The sequence below is a fragment of the Canis aureus genome, chromosome 32, assembly GCF_053574225.1.
Source record: "Canis aureus isolate CA01 chromosome 32, VMU_Caureus_v.1.0, whole genome shotgun sequence".
Lineage (NCBI taxonomy): Eukaryota > Metazoa > Chordata > Mammalia > Carnivora > Canidae > Canis > Canis aureus.
This window is the reverse complement of record NC_135642.1, coordinates 25,908,630-25,928,167: the sequence shown is the minus strand read 5'-3', so window position 1 is coordinate 25,928,167 and position 19,538 is coordinate 25,908,630. Positions and strand designations below refer to the sequence as shown.

The 19,538-nt window shown below is 35.3% G+C and overlaps 1 protein-coding gene across 4 annotated transcripts in view; it reads left to right on the top strand.

The window, feature by feature from the left end:
• NEDD4 (NEDD4 E3 ubiquitin protein ligase) overlaps window positions 1–19,538 on the top strand; it is a 123,138-nt gene that overhangs the window by 77,681 nt on the left and 25,919 nt on the right. For all 4 annotated transcript variants that reach the window (XM_077881190.1, XM_077881191.1, XM_077881189.1 and 1 more), the window contains 6 exons: window positions 5,418–5,468; window positions 6,910–6,971; window positions 10,024–10,126; window positions 14,431–14,597; window positions 16,689–16,806; window positions 16,898–17,065. In XM_077881190.1, the coding sequence (XP_077737316.1) occupies window positions 5,418–5,468; window positions 6,910–6,971; window positions 10,024–10,126; window positions 14,431–14,597; window positions 16,689–16,806; window positions 16,898–17,065 (669 nt within the window). The remainder of the gene's footprint in view (window positions 1–5,417; window positions 5,469–6,909; window positions 6,972–10,023; window positions 10,127–14,430; window positions 14,598–16,688; window positions 16,807–16,897; window positions 17,066–19,538) is intronic.

Genomic DNA, 19,538 nt, shown 5'->3' with positions numbered 1-19,538 from the left:
GAAGCCAGTGATAAAGGACCATTTATTATATGACTCCATTTATATGAAATGTCTAGAATAGACAAATCCATGGAGACAGAAGGTAGTTGATAGTTGATAGTTGCCTGGGGCTAAAGAGAGAGGGAGGAAATAGGGAGTGACTGGTGTCACTCTTTTTGGAGTGACAAAAATGTTCTAAAGTTGATTGTGCACTTTAAATGGATGAATTGTATATTTTATGAATTTTATCTCAGTAAAAGTGTTATTTGAAAAGGGAGGGTCTTTTACTCATTGTTGGAGACATTCTGTTTTATACCTTCTTTAGCAGTGGCTTTCAACCAGGGACAGTTTTGCCATCCAGGGGACATGTGGCAATGGTAGGAGACAGTTTTGATTGTCACATCTGGTGGAGGGGTGCCACTGACATCTAGTGGGTAGAATCCAAGAATGTTGCTAACATCCTTCAATGCTCAGAACAGCCCCCACAACAACAAAAAATTATCTGGCTCATTTTGTCAATAGTGCCCAGCTTGAGAAATTCTATTCAGTAACTGTGTTAACTCCAGTGGTGATTGATCACAACCATGTTTTTGAAGCACTGCAAGATCATGAATTATCAAACAGGCAAACGTTTACTCTATTCAGGTTATTAAGGGCAAGGCTATTCAATAAGACAACCCTCCCCCCCAAAAAGTGACTTATTTCTCTATTTGGCCAAACCTAAACTAAATTAACCAAAATATTTTATTCCTCAGTCAGCCCTGGTTAGGATTTTACTATATTTTGTTGCATTTTATTTTCTTATTTATAGCTTCTTAAAGACCAAATTTAGAGTATAACATCTACTTGAAATAAAAACAGGAGTAAAGAACCATACTATAGAAGAGCTTTGAAGGTATAACTAAAAGCTAACTTGCCCATTTCAGAAATTATTTGCTCATGCCCTGAAATAGAAATGTGGCCCTAAACTAAGCTAATTTGCTAGGCTTCAGTCTCGAGCTATACTCCTTTATTGTATGTACCTGTTTGAAATGTCCACAGACTTTTCTGGAAAAGGAGCAGGGCTTCATTACAAAATCCAGCATTTCAAATACGACAGCTAACATTTATTTAATGCTTATCACATTCTGGGTATTATGTAAAGCAGTATATGTACATTATTTAGTTTTAACAAAAGCCTATTAGGTAGATAAGGTTATTCCTGGTCTTCTGGAAACATCCTTCTTATAACCATTTGTCTTCCTGCTCCAGTTATATGCTGGTTTTTCTGTAGATTTTACACTATAGTTATTTTGAAAGTTCCCTTCCCCATCATTTGGAGGCTCCTCTTTTCTTGTCTCCCATCTTGAATCTCCTGCATCTTTTTTTTTTTTTTTCTGCATCTTCCCTTACCATAATGTACTCCCTTATTTTGGTGGAGGTACATCCTCTCTTACCTTACAAAGAAAACCAGTGTTTGAAAATGTCTTTATTCTACCTTTATTATTAAAAAAGATACTTTGGCTAGGTATAGAATTCAATGTAAGAAATATTTTTCTCCCACAATTTAGAAGACATTATTCTCTTGTCTTTCAGTTTTGTGTATAATCTGCTTTGTGTCTTTCCAAGTCTAAAAGCTTAGAATTTCTTTATTTCTGGTGCTCTGAAATGTCACAATGATGTGCCTTGCTGTGCATCTTTTTTTCATGGATTTTGCCTAACTCTCACTGGGACCTTTTGCTCTCAAAACTCATTTGCTTGAGTTTAAGAGAAGTTTCTTAAAATATTTCTTTGATCATTTCTTCCCTTTCCTTTTTCTCTCTGGAATGCCTGTTTTTTAGATGTGGACTTAAATTCATCCTGTAATTTCCTTATTTTGGGAATAAGTCTTTTCTTTTGTCTTTTAGTTCTACTTTCTGAGAAATTTCTTTAACTCTATTTCCCAATGTATATTAAACTTTTTATTTCAGTTATATTTTGAATTCCCAACAGCTCTTTTTTGTTCCCTAAGTGCTTCTTTTTTTATAACCTCCTATTCTGTTTGAAAGATGTTTCATCTCTTACCTCTGAGAATGTTAACTGTAGTTTTTCTAAAGTATTTCTCTTACAGTCTGAATTTATTCTGATTCATCTGACTCCCTTCTTTCTGTTTGGTTTTTATGGGGGGAGGGGGTTAGGTCTCTGTTTTTCATGTTACAGACTTTCCTCAAATATTTAGTGGTTCTTAACTGTCCGTAATGTATAAGATTCCATGTTTATTGACTACTGACATGATACACTGAGAAGGGTTCCAATATTATCTTTATGGTAATCTTGCAAAAAAAGTGCATAACCTAAATTCAACCATGAAGAAACATACACAAATACAAATTGATGGGCATTCTATAATTAGCCATTATTCTTCATAAGAGTCAAGATTATGAAAGACAAAGAGACTGAGATACTTTCCAGATTAAGGGACATTATTAAGAAGGCATGATAACTAAGTGCATTGTGGGATCCTGAATTGGATCCTGGAGCAAAATTAATGGGATAATTGGTGAAATTTGAGTAAGGTCTGTAGATTAGCTAATAGTATTCCTGGTTTTTCATACAATTCAATAGCAAACAAATAAACAATTTGATTTAGAAAATGAGGAGAGGATCTGAATAGAAATTTTCCCAAAGAAGACATACATATGGCCAACAGACCCATGGAAAGATGCTCAACACCACTCATCATCAAAGAAATGCAAATGAAAACTATAATCAAATATCACCACACACCTGTCAGAATGGCTATTATCAAAAAGACAAGACATAGGATGTGTATTTCCAAAGAAAACATTATACCAGCTGGGTATTTTTCCAAAGAAAATGACAACACTAACTTGAAAAGATATCTGCACCTCCATTTCACTGCAGCACCATTTATAATATTCAAGCTATAGAAACAACGTTCAGGGTCCATCAGTGGATGAATGGATAAAGAATATGTAGTGATATATATATACATATATATATATATATAGAGAGAGAGAGAGAGAGAATATATATATATATATGATGAAATATTATTCAGCATAAAGAAAAGTGAAATTTTGCCATTTACAACAACGTGGACAGACCTTGAAGATATTATGCTAAGTCAGATAAGTCAGACAAAGACAAATACCATATGATCTTACTCATTTGTGTAATCTTAAAAAAAAAAAAAATGTCCTCTTGGATACAGAGAACAAATTGGTAGTTTCCAGAGTCAGGGGGTGGAGGTGGGTGAAATGGATAAAGGGAGTCAAAAGGTATAAAATTCCAGTTAAAAAATGAGAGTGTAATGTGCAGTATGGCAACTAGAAGTAATACTATATTGCATATTTTGAAGCTAAGAGAGCAAATCTTGTAAGTTCCTATCACAAGAGGAAAAAAATATGTGTGGTGATAGATGTTAAATAAACTTGTGATCATTTTGCAATATATACAAATACTGATTCATTATGTCATATACCTAAAAGTAATATAATGTTATATGTTTACTATATCTTTTTTTTTTTTAAAGATTTTATTTATTTATTCATGATAGTCACACAGAGAGAGACAGAGAGGCAGAGACACAGGCAGAGGGAGAAGCAGGCTCCATTCAGGGAGCCCGAGTGGGATTCAATCCCGGGTCCCCGGGATTGCTCCCTGGGCCAAAGGCAGGCACCAAACCGCTGTGCCACCCAGGGATCCCTGTTTACTATATCTTAATTTAAAAAAGAGTATGTGGATGGATACTGAAAGTAGTTTATTGAACAGTTAACCCTCTTTTGCTCTGGCAACTTGCATGGGAGGGTCAAGGTTTTTATGTTACTATAACTACTTTGATAAATATGGGTGACAGATACCATTATGTATATAGATTTTTATTTATGATTTAAACTTAAGAATAAAAGATTAGATATATAAAAGTATTACTATTTCCTCCAAAAAATAGTATTCCTGGTTTTAATCATTGTACTATGGTTATGTAAGATATTAATGTTTGGGGAAGCTGGCTACTTTTTTCTTCCAATATTTTTTTTCTCCTATACTCTTCCTTTCTCTCTTTCTCTTTCTCCCCCTGTCCCTTCCCTCTTCTCTATTTCTGGCACACCAGTTACACATATGTTAGATTGCATGAAACTTTTCCATAAGTCCTTTTTACTTTTCATATTATATAAATTATATTGGTATATCTTAAAAGTTCACAGAACTTTTCTCCAGTCACCTTTAATCATATGTTAAGCCTATCTAGTGATCCTTAATTCAGATGTTACATTTTTTAGTCCTATATATATTTCAAAATATACATTTGATTCAGTTTTTTAAAATATTTTATTTATTTATTCATAGACACAGAGAGAGAGAGGCAGAGACACAGGCAGAGGGAGAAGCAGGCTCCATGCAGGGAACCCGATGTGGGACTCGATCCCAGGTCTCCAGGATCACACCCCAGGCTACAGGCGGCACCAAACCGCTGCGCCACTGGGGCTGCCCTTATTCAGTTTTATAGTTTCCATTTCACTACTAAGATTCCCCCTCCTTCAATTCATTATGACTTTATTTTCCTTTTAAGTCCTTGAGCATCTTTTTCATAGCTGCTTTAATTTCTCTGTCTGCTAATTCCAAGATCTGGCTTATCTTGTGGCCAGTTTCTATTAAGGACTTTTCCTCTTGGTGCTGGATCACATTTTTCTGTTTCTTTGCATGTTTAGTAACTTTTTATTGTGTATTGGACAGTGTATCTGGTACCTGATTGAGACAGTAAATTTTACTCTCTTTCCCTGAAGAGTGTTGACTTTTGTTCTAGCAAGTTGTTGACTTAGCTGAGATCCAATGCTCTCTCCTCTTAGGTGAACATCAGCTAAAATCTATGCTCAATGTTCCAGCTGCTGCCTTTCATATATACAGTTCAGGAATCAGCTAAGAATTTGGGTAGAGTTTATGTATAGATTTGGAGGGATTTCTGTGGCTTCTTTCTTTCAGAGATTGTCCCCCCTCGCTTTCTAGTTATTCTATTAACCTCTAGCTAGTTCTTCATACTCCCCAAATGAGTAAGATGTCAAATTTCTGCTTGAGTTCTAATTGTACTGCTATATGAACTGTGAAGTACTATTAGGTAAAAAGCCATGTAAATTTGAATCCTGTGCAATAAGTTTCTTCTTCCAAAGATTGACTCCCCTTCAGTTTCTGCTTGTTTGTGGTAACTCCATAGTACTTTCAAATAGTTTTTCTGTTTTTTTCAGAGTATATAATTATTATCTGCAAAGGGATTGGTCTAATATACCCTATTCTACCATTACCACAAATTGTACCATATCCCCTTTTATTTTCCATTGATATTGCATGGGATTAAACAAAAAAGACTTCTACATTTTTTGTGAATGATGGCAATAGCTTACCAATTTTTATAAAAACATTGAGCACATTACTAATCTTACTTTTTATTCTTTTTCTTATAGACCAGAGATGATTTCCTAGGTCAAGTGGATGTTCCTCTTTATCCATTACCGGTTGGTAGAGATGTCTATGATTTTAATTTTTGTGTTAATTCTTTTCTTTCTAATAAATACTTATAGATGCATAAGATAGTAAATGTAAATATTTGATTTGTAAAATATATTCTGCTATTAATTCTTGAGCATATTATTTTATGAAAACTCATCTCAATTTTCCATTTTAATTTTATTTTCAAGATTCCCTTACATGAACCCCAGTAAGAAATAGAGAGTTACTGAGGTTGGTTGACATCAGGAAAGCATGTCTGAGGAAAATCAGTTTGGACATAATCTGCTGAATAAGTAGAATGGGGAGAGCTTAGTCTCACAGAAAGAACCTAAAATCCTTTACAATGTGATGGGCGTGAACCTGAATGTGGACCAAGCATATAACAACAATGAAGGAAAGTAAGATTCAGAAATCATTTCATAATGAAACATTCTTGGGCCAGGTTTCTGAAATGGAGGTTGAGAAAAAAAATGAACAAAAAGTAATGATAATACAGATTGAATTTGGGAGATCAAGGTGGTGTCTTAAGTAGAAAAGGTAGGAGGAAAGCCATTTTGTTTTGAAAAAGAATATATTCATTTTTAGCCATAATGAATTTCAGGAGAAAACAGGAAAAAATGGAAGTCTAAAGTGGGCAGCCGACAGAAATATAAAAATCAATTGTGTAGAGAAAGAGGCTGGAAGGATTGAGAGTTACCACATCGAGGTAACAGCAGAATCTCTGAGAATGATGGGCTGTCCAAGTAAGATAGATGAGAGCATCAAAGGCCAGACATTGAACCTCAGGCAGTATGGATCAATCAGAGAAGACAGACAAGAAGAACCAGGAACAACCTGACAAGTAAAATAATGCCATGAGAATTTAAGGAAAGTTCTAAGACCGAATGGGTAGTTAATGCAAAACGTAAGAGAGAAGTAAAGAATAATAAAAGCAAAGGGCTGTTGAATTTGATAAGAAAGGTAATACTTCTTTACTATATCAATCTTTTGAGATATTTATTGGCTCTCCAAAGTCTTTAGAGATCACAAGCTTTTGATAATATATTTAATCCAATCTTACATTCCAGGCTATTTACTTTTATGTTCTCCTAGAAAGGCCTCTACTCTCTAATCATGCCCACCTGCTTGCATCAGATATATTCCATATTCCTTTTGGGTGCCAACATGCTAACCACTCTACTTTGTTTCTACTTCTTCCCTCCATTGACTGCACAGTGCACCTGCTCAGCCTGTTTGGTACTAAGATGTGATGTTGCCACAAGTTTTATGGTATAGGAAAGTGAAAGGCCTGTCAAGCTACCAGTCATAACCATTTAATGAGCTAAAGCCACATTTTTCTCACTTATAATTTCACTTATGGCTTAGATCATAGTTCATGAATATTCCTTAAAAGTACATGTTTTTGATGTTATAGATGTATCTTGAAAACCCACTGTTCTATTCTAGACAGAAAATCCAAGAATGGAGAGACCATATACGTTTAAGGATTTTGTTCTTCACCCAAGAAGGTCAGTAAATATAAAATAATAACATTAATTTTTAAAATCTCATGATATATTATAGTAGTCTCTTTTGAAATTCAAAGTTTAAACCTGTGTAAATAAGCTACTTCTAAATATTATTTTTAAAGCTTTACTGTTGTTTCTGATTAAAAAGTAATATATGCACAGCACCAAAAATTCTGAACATATAGAAAAGTATTCATACCCCTTTAGGAAAGACTTGTCCTCTTAATATTTATCAGACTAGAAGGTGTTATTGTTTTATTATTTATCTTAAAGTATATGTAATTTTGTCATACTATCCTTTTAAAAATCACAAACATTACTTCCACCAAAAGCAATATCCAATTTGACGTACACAAAACCAATTTCAGAAAAACCTAACTATGTCTTGCATATATTAATTAAAAATATTTCAGAAAACTCAAATATTTAGAGAAAATAACATGAGCAGTGACTAGAATTTAAAACCCAAATAGCATGTTCATAAGTCCATCTTCCTAAACTTAAAATTTTTAAGCTTAAGTTGTAAATGAAACTCCAAATAAAACTCCTTTTGACCATCTATACCGCATAGTCAAGTAAAATCTAGTGAGGACATGTATGGATTTACTGTCAAAAAAGTCAAAGTCAAAATAATGAAGTACATCTGTATATCCATACAATAGTATTTGTCTTGCTTTTAAAACTAGAAAATACAAAATGAAAGATATATGATGGGAAATTAGTAAAATTTTTCATTTAAAACATTTAATTACTCTTTGTAATATAAATTGTTAAAGCAAAATAAAAGGGATAGTGCTCTCTTAATATTTATTTTCTATAAGAGAAGTCATATATTTAACTTCTGTAGAAGTCTTGGAATGTAAATCTTATCTTCCTTTAACTTTAGACTGATTGTGGCATGTGCATACCAAGAATAAATAAATATTTTCTTCTCTTATTTGATTGCCCTAGTAGCCTGCTTTTTAACCTTGTCAAATGCTTCCTAGTATCATTATCTTTAAAAATATATAATTAAAAAAAATATATATATATATATATAATTTACATCTTCTGTCTGCACTGGATATCACTGCAAGTGCAGAAAGAACTTTAAATCAAGAGAAAATGTACTGCATTCTTAGACTTTCTGATGCTACTTTGCCCCATTAGGTGCAAACCCACAGGCTTATTGTCTAGTTGAAAAGACATGAGGGACACCTGGATGGCTCAGTCAGCTAAGCAGCTGACTCTGAATTTTGGTTCGGGACATGATCTCAGAGCCCTGGGATCAAGCCCTGAATCAAGCTCGCTGCTCAGCGGGGAGTCTTTTGTCCCTCTCCCTCTGCCCCTCCCCCGAATCTCACTCATGCTCTTTCTATCTCTAAAATAAATAAATGAATAAAATCTTTTTAAAAAAAGATATGAAACATATCACTATAGAGAAACTCTTGTATAAACCATTTTCTGAGCAAGTTTTCTGTATCCATCTGTTATATCAATAAGTCAGTGTGCACTCTCCCTTAAAAATGGACACATGAGCCATATTAGTGGCCTTGGAAAATAGCATCAGGGATTCTGTTGACCACTCAAGAAAGCTACAGTTTGCAAATTCATGAGAACTGTACAAGGAACACCTAAGAGATTAAGTGGGATAGGTGAGGAAGGGAGTATCTCTTGAATATAGAATAAAAGGTGGGGCTTTTTTTGTCCAGAAAGAAAGAGGGTAGAGGCACCTGGGTGGCTCAGTGGTTGAGCACCTGCCTTTTGGCTCAGGGTCCTGGGATCGAGTCCCACATCAGGCTCCCCACAGGGAGCCTGCTTCTTCCTCTGCCTATGTCTCTGCCTTTCTCTCTGTGCCTCTCATGAATAAATGAGATAGATAGATAGATAGATAGATAGATAGATAGATAGATAGATAGATAAAGGAAGGAAGGAAGGAAGGAAGGAAGGAAGGAAAGGAAGAAAGAAAAAAAAGGAAGGAAGGAAGGAAGGAAGGAAGGAAGGAAGGAAGGAAGGAAGGAAGGAAGGAAGGAAAGAAAGAAAGAAAGAAAGAGAAAGAAAGAAAGAAAGAAAGAAAGAAAGAAAGAAAGAAAGAGAAAGAAAGAGAAAGAAAGAAAGAAGAAAGGAAGGACGGAAGGAAAGAAAGAAAAAAAGAAAGAAAGAAAGAAAGAAAGAAAGAAAGAAAGAAAGAAAGAATGAAAGAAAGAAAGAAAAGGGTAATGAGTTACATAGCTGATATCTATAAAAATCATCAAACAATCTGTACAGAAAGTGAGGACAAGGAAGGATTTCTTAAGTAAGATGCTAGCTTTGGTGGCAGCAATAGACAGATTTAAATTCTTTTAAGTATTAATACGACAGCAGCCTTTAGCTTGGACAACTCATTATTCGAAGAGGTGATACAAGATACATTATGAAAATAGAGTAGATAAATTAATGTATGATAGATTCAAACAGCTGTCAAAGAAAGACAGTAAGTTCCAGACACCAGGTCTTGCTCTCCACTTTTCTGTCATCCTCTACAGTCTGAGGAGATTAAGATCCTCAAAGCACATCTCTGAGGATGCCTTTCTCTATCCCCCCAAGTACTCTGGCTTCCCAGTGTGTGCAAAATAACATCAAAAGTTCTCTTGTTTCACATGGACCTCATCCTCTGGATCAACCCTACCTTCCCTATGTATTCTGTAGGCCAGCCAAGCCCAACCATGACCATTTCCTTTACTCTTCCCCAGCTTTCCCATCTGTTCACTCATTTTTACTCTTTTCTCCACTCATATGCTTTTCCCTTCACTTACCTGGGTCAAAATCCTCCCCAGTCTGCTAGCACCTACTCAGATGCTTATTCTCCTCCTCCCAAATCTGTCAGTCACACTTCCTTCATGTCTTATTTATTTCATAACATTTATTTGTATTTGTTAAATTTTCTCCACCACTCACTCCTTTGCCTAGATATCTTCTGTCCTCAAGCTTGTCTTTGGGTCTCCTCTAGTAGCTAGTAGGTATTCAGTAAATTCTTGTTAAATGAATGCTTTTCTTCTTAAAGTTTTGTGAATAATTATTTTGTTTTCTACAGTCACAAATCAAGAGTTAAAGGTTATTTGAGATTAAAAATGACTTATTTACCTAAAACCAGTGGCTCAGAAGAAGATAACACAGAACAGGCCGAGGAACTAGAGGTGAGATTTTATAAATTTTTTATTCAACTGAAAAGAAAATATCTCATTTCTTATTTTACTATACTTTGAAGAAAAAATAACTTTATTCAATGAAGTTAATGTATACAATAAAAATTATTTACATGGGCATTTGTGTATTTTACACAAGTGTTCATTAAATATTTATTTCTTACTTCTAAGGACATTTCTGTAGAATGAATGGCCATTATTGATGGCATTCTTAAAGGTTAGTGAATAGAGAATATGATGTTTATAAATGAAAGCATTTATTGTAATTAAGTCATTAACTCTTTCCGTTTTTTTAGAATTTTCTAAGACCATGTCCTATTCCTTTCCATTAAAGTAAGAATACAATTTACTATTTGTAAGTTAAATATGGAAATTTTGAGAAGACTACTTTTCTGCTCATGGTTGGGGGGAGGCTGAGAGGGTTCAGAAGTAAGGAGGGAATGAGAGAGGGAAAGAATTCAAATAATCTGATAAGGCTGTATTTATTTGGGGCAAATAGAATTTAACAATTTTCATGGATGACAGAATAAGAAAAAGCCCAAGTCAAGTATTTGGGCAGAGCTACATGCGTTGAGGGTGAGTGAGGAAGAGTTAGAGAGCATGTGTTTGGGATAGAATTGGATGGGGATTCGGAGACTGGAATTCTCATCCCAAGCTGTGCTACTAATGAGCTAAGTGACTGTGTGAATTGTCAAATGTCTCTGAACCATGGCTCTTCATTTGTAGAATGACTGTATTCTACCAAATGACCTCTAGGATTTCTTCCAGAAGAAAAACACCTGTCTCTTGACATTCCCATTAAAGCGACATTTACTGAAAGCACACAGTATATTGGTACCAATTTGCTTTGGAGAGTTTTCTTGTGTGTGCCTTCTTTAATAGTCATGCCATTTTGCTGAGGGTCTGGTTAAACCTCCAGAAGAATTGTAAAGGTGAGGGACCTCCCCCAGCACTGGCCTCGACTTCATACACCCACATACCTTGAGAAAGAAAGCTTGAGAACAAGCTGTGCTTTTGCAACAGAGCTTTCTGGGCATTTTTTTAAATAGGCTCCACTCCCAGCACGGAGTCCAACATGGGGTTTGAACTCACAACCCTGTGATCAAGACCTGAGCTGAGATCAAGCGTCAGACTCTTAGCCACCCAGGTGCCCCTCTGGGAATAAGATTTTACTTTATGAGAAAATCTGTAATAATAGAAGGAAAGAACTTTTTTCTTTAAATCACAGAATATAGTTAGCCCTTAGTTTGGCAAGCAAAAAAATTGATATCTTCTCTTAAGTCTATATTTGCTTATTTGAGTACCTTTTCTTTTTTTACTTTTTATCTGATTTATCATATTATAATCACTTTTTAAAAATTTTAGATATTTATTGGGTTGAAGTTTCTCTGCCTGGCATTTTGGTGCACAGGATATCTTGCATAATTGAATTCTGTTTGCAGTGAAGGATGCCTGCCATAAAGGAAGAAAATTCTTTATTTAGTAACTTAAAAAAAATTAACAGTGTTTCATTATTTAGGAACCTGCTCCAAGTTTTGCCCACACACACATATCACAGGTACCTTATTCACAGTTCAGTTTCTGTGGGTAGAGTTGCTTTGCTTCATTTTGTGGTCTCAGGTCTCAATGTTTGAATTCCCTCAGAATGCACCTTATAATTTCAGGAGATGTAAGCATGTAGGAGTTTATTTATGAAAGGCCCTAGGAATTCAAACACATGAATCTGTGCTTATTTATCTTCTGTGTAGCTAATGACCAGAGAAGTCTTGTCTTTGACATCTAGTTTGTAACTGAATATACAAAATTTTACTCTTTAAAGAAAACAATTGTCATTTTCAAAAGAGGCTTGCTCTTGGGGCAATCTGTATTCCTTAGTACTTCAAAGTCTGGCTATAATAGATTATTATTTAACATTTGATTTTTGTACCCTCTGCAAATTTAGATTTAGTTGTATGTATTTTGTGAGATTAATGTATAACATATGTTTTAGCTCTGAATGGTTTCTTTCTAATACTCTTTGACTCCATTAAATTAGTAATTAAATGACATTCATTGATATTTATAAAATTATTTTGTGATTTGTGTGGTTAGCTTGATACATGTTTCATAGGGAGGCATTCTATACAAAAAAAAAAAAAAGAAAAGAAAACTCAGTCTTTCTAAACAATATTTAAATGTACAACTGTATTTCCTTGAACTTTAAACAGGTTTTTAAAAATTAGGCCTTTAATTAAATTAGCTTTTCTCCTTCTCAGGTTTACTTAGGTAGCATAAATTCACTAAGGAGACTTTTAAGAGAGAAATCTTTAAGAAGATTTTTTTTTAAGATTTTATTTATTTATTCATGAGAGACACAGAGAGAGAGAGAGAGAGAGAAAGAGAGAGAGAGAAGCAGACACAGGCAGAGGGAGAAGCAGGCTCCATGCAGGGAGCCCAATGTGGGACTCGATCCTGGGACTCCAGGATCACACCCTGGCCTGAAGGCGGCGCTAAACCGCTGAGCCACCCGGGCTGCCCTTTAAGAAGATTTTAAAGAAATAATCTGTGGTACCATTTTCCTAGCTCTAAGCACTTTTACAATCCTTTACAGCAGTAGTGAGGACCCTTTTATTAATAAATTTCAATAATCTACAGAAAAACCAATGACCATATTTTTTAAACAACCTTTTTTCAAGAGGGTGAAATATAAAAATTCAGTTCATATACTTTTAAAATCGAAACCAGCAATAAAATTTAACATATACAAGACTGATTTTTAGGTATGTAGGTCCTACATTATGATCATTTAAAGGAATGAAAAAGAGAGAGAGAAGGTAAACATAGATGGAGAGAGAAAGTAAGTCAATAAAGGGAAAGGAGAGAAATAGAGCAATAAAAGGAGGCCAAATTAAAGAGATGTCAGTACTGTAGAAGAGGTAAAAAGGAAAAAAATAAATAAGAAAGGGGTGAATTTACTTCCCATGCAGATCCTTTTTTCCAGAAGAATTTTTTGTCTTACTCTCTCCCTACCCCCTCTGCCTGTTTCACCTTCTGTCCTGCCTCCGTCCATAACCCTCCCACCAGACCAGCCAGAGAGATCAGCCTTGCTGCAGAAACCCCTGTCTTTTCCTCTGGGCTGCCAGAAAACATTCCTTTCCTTCCCAGCTCTTTTCCCTGACCCTTGTCTTTTCAGAGTTAGTCTTCCAACATCAAAGAATTCTTTTCCACCTTCTAAGCCATCAGCTGGCTGGCACACACCAGTCCTTCAACACTAGATCCCCACCCAGTGCCTCAAAGGACTATATATGTATTAAGGAAATTACTTTTTTGCCTGTTATTATGGTACCAAATACATTTCCCAGTTTGTCATTCTTTTTTCTACTTGGATTTGGAAGTTTTTGCCATATGCAAATTTGAGGATTTTGTAATCAAATTTATCAGTCTTCTTTATACTTAAAGGCTTCCTCACTCTTGGAACATACCTTTGAAATCCCCCGAGCTTTACTGTAATAATACATGTTGGTTTTACTTTGTAACATTTACACATTGCTCAATCTGTGATATCCTGGTATAACATGTGAGGTAGCACCCCACGTAATTTTTTTCTAAGTAATTTGCCTATTTCCCCACAAATTTGAACTGTCTTTATCACATCCTAAAGTCCTATAAACATGAGTCGTTCTGGGCTTTCTAATTCATTCTGTTGACCTGTGTATGTGTGTGTGTGCCCAATGCTGTACAGCTTTAATTGCCACCCTGTATAATATATTTTATTCAGTAGAGTTAACCTCTCGTTCTTCTGTTTTCAGAACTGTCCTGGTTATTGTTGATCGTTTGTGTTTCTATTTGAACTTGAGAATTGCCTTGTCCCATTATTTTCAAAAATCTGTAATGTAGGGGTGCCTGGGTGGCTCAGTTGGATTAAGTGTCCAACTCTTGATCTCAGACTAGGTCTTGATCTCAGGTTTGTGAGTTCAAGCCCCACATGGGATATAGAGACTACTAAAATATAAAAATCTTCAAAAAAATAAATTTTTTTTCTGTTTTTTTTTTCCTACTAGCTATATTTTAAAACTTTTTTGAGAAATGTTAAGAGTTTCAGGCAAAATTTAAATATTATTTTGCCGAAAAAACTCTTCATTATCATAATATGTTCATATTATGGTCTTAAAAGTTGACACTGTGCAGATTCTTCCTTGCGTAATTTCTGGAACTGAATATGCTAAATTTCTTTTTAAATTTCCTCCAGCATAATTTATTTATAAGGTAAAAAAGAAATCAAGCATAAGCTTAATTGTTACCACTCTGTTTTTCAGCCTGGCTGGGTTGTTTTGGACCAACCGGATGCTGCCTGCCATTTGCAGCAGCAGCAAGAACCTTCTCCTCTACCTCCAGGATGGGAAGAGAGGCAGGATATTCTTGGAAGGACCTACTATGTAAACCATGAATCTAGAAGAACACAGTGGAAAAGACCAACCGCTCAGTATGTGCTGGTGGCTTTCACATTTGTAATCTGAATACACTTTTGACCACTAATTTTCATTTTGAAGTTAGTTGTGTCTCAAATGGATTTATAATAGTATAGGAACCCATAAACTATAAAAATATGAGGATTTTTATGGTCCAGGGCTTTTAAAATGCCACCTTAACAGTTTCTTTTTTCTTTTCTTTTCTTTTTTTTTTTTTTTTTTAAGATTTTATTTATTTATTCACGAGAGACACAGAGAGAAAGAGAGGCAGAGACAGGCAGAGGGAGAAGCAGGCTCCATGCAGGGAGCCTGACATGGGACTTGATCCTGGGTCTCCAGGATCATGCCCTGGGCTGAAGGCAGCGCTAAACCACTGAGCCACCCAGGCTGCCCAACAATTTTTTTTTTAAAATGATTTGATAACATTCAAAATTATCTGAGTCACAAATGCCACCCTTCTAATTGCTTCTTTTTAAAAATTATTTTGCAGCCACAGAAGATGTGTTTTTCTCTTTAGACTGGTTTAGAAATTCTTGGAAATTTTTGTAGTTTGTTACTGAAATATAATAAAATGTTAATTTCTACAGTAAACTATTTTTACATATAAGTTACCTGTAAAATATAAAGGACTGAATAACAAGGTTTTTGTTAAACACTCATTTGCCAATCTGGTCAATACATACATAATTTCCAGTGCACACAGATCAAGGATAGAATGACCTTTGAGGTATTCTAATTTATGTCTTCTCAGTGACATTTTTCTTTTATTATCATCAGACTGTATATTTATAAATAAACACATATGTCCCATTACTCACATTTATTATCAAATACCCTTCCATTTCTCCTCCCTTATAGCCTTATGAAGGCTTTCATTAGTCTACTTTTTGACAGAGACTTAAAATTTTTATTTGTCCATTAATTTCTAATTTTTAGCTCTCGCATTTTGTGTCTGACACAGTCTAAGCACTTTCATAGATATTTTCTGTTCTCAAATCCTTCCAAACCAAATCAGTGATGCTGGTTCTTCATGGCACAGAAGCATCAATCTTTGTAGGGACCTGTGCACATTGCAAAACTGAAGACACTATGAAACTCTACAAAATTGTCCTACTGCATACCTTAGTATTACAGCAAGCCTGACTTGAACGGACTCACATTTCTTTCACTATGGTTGATGTCACTTTCAGCTAGCCTAAATCAGGTATTCAGGTGAGAAAAATCTGAAGTATTCCCCTATGACCATCTGTCAAAATTAAGTCTTCTTCAGCAATAGTGCAGTAAGAGCTGGTCTTTTGACTACCCTGGACTTATATGGCATTAAATAAATTAACAATAATTTTGTTATTAAATATTTGTATAAAATCTGATCTGATGATCTGGTTATATTAAATTCAAATAGCTAGAATAATAATACTCAGTGGGATAATGGTGTTCAGTCTGATTTACTAAACTTGCCTAAACTCAGTCATGTTTTTACTATTATTGTTTTTCAGACCAGGCCCATTTCTATAAATGATCAAAAACAGATACTATTTAATCTGTAACCTATTAAGTTTCTTACATGATATTTCATTTTGTCCTCTAAGTTCATGCATAGGGAACTCTAGTCTTGGCTTAAGATCAGTTCCAGAAAATGTTACTGTCTGGTTCTTGAAGCTGTATATGCAAATCTTAAAGCTTCTTTTTTATAGTCTCTCTATAGCTACTCTAGATTTTATTCATATAATAGCATGGCAAAATAATAATATACTAAAATTACTTATGAAACTCTCAGATATTCATTTATTTAACAAATATTTTTGAGTGCCCTTACATGCCAAACATTACCCTAGGCGTGGTGATGAACTAAAATATCAGTCAGATGTGTTACACATTTTCATAAAACCTTAATTCCATAAGGTACCCTGAAGATACCAATGTGCCCATGACCTAATCTATGCATATTGAAATAGCCTTTGGCCCAAACCAGTGAATTCTGATCTAAGGTATTTTATAAAATGGTCACAGCAAAAAAAAAAAAAAAAAAAAGTGGTCATAGCATCTTTGACTATCATTTTAACTATCTGCAGACATGGGTGACAGCTTTTATATTTCTAATCCAGGGACAACCTAACTGATGCTGAGAATGGTAACATGCAACTGCAAGCACAGCGTGCATTTACTACCAGACGGCAGATATCTGAGGAAACAGAAAGTGTGGATAATCGAGAGTCTTCCGAGGTAGAAGTAATTTTCTTGTTCTTGTCCATAGACACATATTATAGCAGTAGATAAAAGTATGTGTGGCTTACGATTATTCTGTTTATTTTAGAGCTGGGAAATTATAAGAGAAGATGAAGCCACCATGTATAGCAATCAGGCCTTCCCATCACCTCCAGCATCAAATAACTTGGATGTTCAGACTCATCTTGCAGAAGAATTGAATGCCAGACTCACAATTTGTAGAAACTCAGCCACCAGCCAGCCAGTATCCAGCTCAGTAAGATGCCCTTAGATTTTGTTGTAGCTTCAGGATTTTATATTCTATATATTATTCCATTTGGTATCCAACATTTACATAAAATTTTGTCTTTTATTTCTGGTTTTATTGACATGTAATTGACAACATTGGATTAATTTAAGGTATACAACGAAATGATTTGATAGATATTATAGCAAAATTATCATCACGGTAAGTCTAGTTAATATCCGTTACCTCACATAGCTACATTTTTTTTTTCTTGTGATGAAAAAATTTTGTCTTAAATGCATATAATAATGTTTTAGGGACTTTAAGACTTTACAGTATGGTTATTTTTTCAAATATTTCCACTAACAGTATGGAGCAAAGTCATGGATAATCCAAGTGGTCACTGGACTCTAAATATCCATTACAAACCAGTGCAGTGCCTTCCAGCCAGAGACCCCCAGGAATACACTTGCAATTAAACAAATTGGGTTTATTACTCATTTCATCAAGAACACACACCATGAATGTCTCAGTAAGAGTATGTTAAAAAAGACTTGAAGGATTGGAGTTCATGTTAGGTGATTTTGAGGAAGATTTAAGGAACCATTGGATGCTGTCAAGAAGCAAGAGTGTGGAGCGCCTAGGTGGTGCCCCATACCCTTGATTAAGCATCTGACTCTTGATCTCAGCTCAAGTCTTGATTTCTGGGTGGTGAGTTCAGGCCCCACATTGTGTTCCATGCTGGATGTGGTGCCTACTTAAAAAAAAAAAAGCAGGGGTGATTCTGTGATTGGGTGTCTCAAATCTTATGTATAGCGAGGCTAAAGCTATAATTTGTTAAAAAGGAGTAGTCACTCACATTTGCCAGAATGGAGAGATATTTGGTATTTTGTGGCTTCGACAGTATTCATGTTTTCTCTGTCTTCAGGCATGATTACAAGGTGGTCTTCATTTTGTCTTGATCTCTACTGATGGTGCCAGGCCAAGTCCTGCATGTCAGGGGTCGCTTTTTTTCTTCCTCGTTATACCACACCTGTCACTAGCGCACATGTGTGAATAAGAACTGACATGCTTGGTCTAAACATGGAAATAGATAACATTCAATGAAATACTCTGCAGCCATGAAAAGAATGAAGTGACTTTGAATAGATATGTTGTGTAGAACAATCCCTAAGACATGTTGGCCAGTGAAAAACAGGAAAACACAGAGCAATGTGTTTGGATTTTATTTATTTTATTTTATTTTATTTTATTTTATTTTATTTTATTTTATTTGTTTGTTTATTTATTTATTTATTTATTTATTTATTTATTTATTTATTTATTTATTTTGGTGAGAGAGAGAATGTGTGCACAGGAGCAGAGGGAGGGGTAGAGAAAGAAGCAGACTCCCCACTGAGCAGGGAGCCTGATGCAGGACTCGATCCCAGGACTCTGGGATCATGACCTGAGTCAAAGGCAGATGCTTAACCAATTGGGCCAACCAGGTGCCTAGAGTTATGTGTTTGATATGCTACCATTTATGTAAATTTTCTACATACAAAAAAATGTGTATCATTTCTTGAAGACTAAACAGGAAACTGATAACCTTGCTCATCTCTAAAGAGAGGAACAGAGTGAGCAGGACATATGCTTTGTGTACCTCTTGAATTTCATACCATGTGCATGTTAATTTAAAAATAATTATTATTTTTATTTATTTTTAAAGTATATTGTCATGGTTAGAAATTCAAACAGTATTGAAGTATATAAAATAATATATACCTTTTACCTCTAATATATGCTACCTCAATTGCTATTGATGATTGTGCATGTATTCTCCTAAACATTTTCTATGTCTATCAAAAAATTCAGATAGTGACAACAGCATGCATATAAAAACACAGAGAAAAAAAGAATAGGGGACTTCTGGGGAACATCTAGAATGTTCAGAGGGTGAGTGTTGAGGTGGGAAGCACTGGAGCTGTCAAGAGCAGCCAAGTCAGGGAGCTCATTATGTTCTATGCTATGGACTTCCTGCTGGTAGTTGTGAGAAATCACAGAAGGGCTCTGAGCTGGAGAATGATGTGACCAGGTCTCCACTGGAAAATGCTCTCTGGCTCTCTGGCTACAGCATGCAGCATGGATAGTGGGCTTAAGGAAATAGGACTTGAAGCAGGGAAATCTGTTAGGGTGTTGCTGCAGTAACAGTGACAAATGATGGAAACTCAAAATTGAAAAAAATAACTCAACTTGAACTAAGTGCAAGGAGAATATATTTGAGAACAGGTAAAGAAACGGAATGAGTAAGATCTGATGAGTGACCTGCCGGTAAGGGACGGGGAGGGTGGGGTGGGAGTAAGGTGACCACCCCAATACCTGACGGGAGCAGCTGCTGGACTCCAGTGCTGCCCACAGAAACAAGGAGTACCAACAAGAAACAGGTTTCAGTGGGTGTGGACAGGGGAAAACCAAATCCAGTTTGGGGGCACAGTGAGGGGTATCTGTTTGACATTCAAGAGCG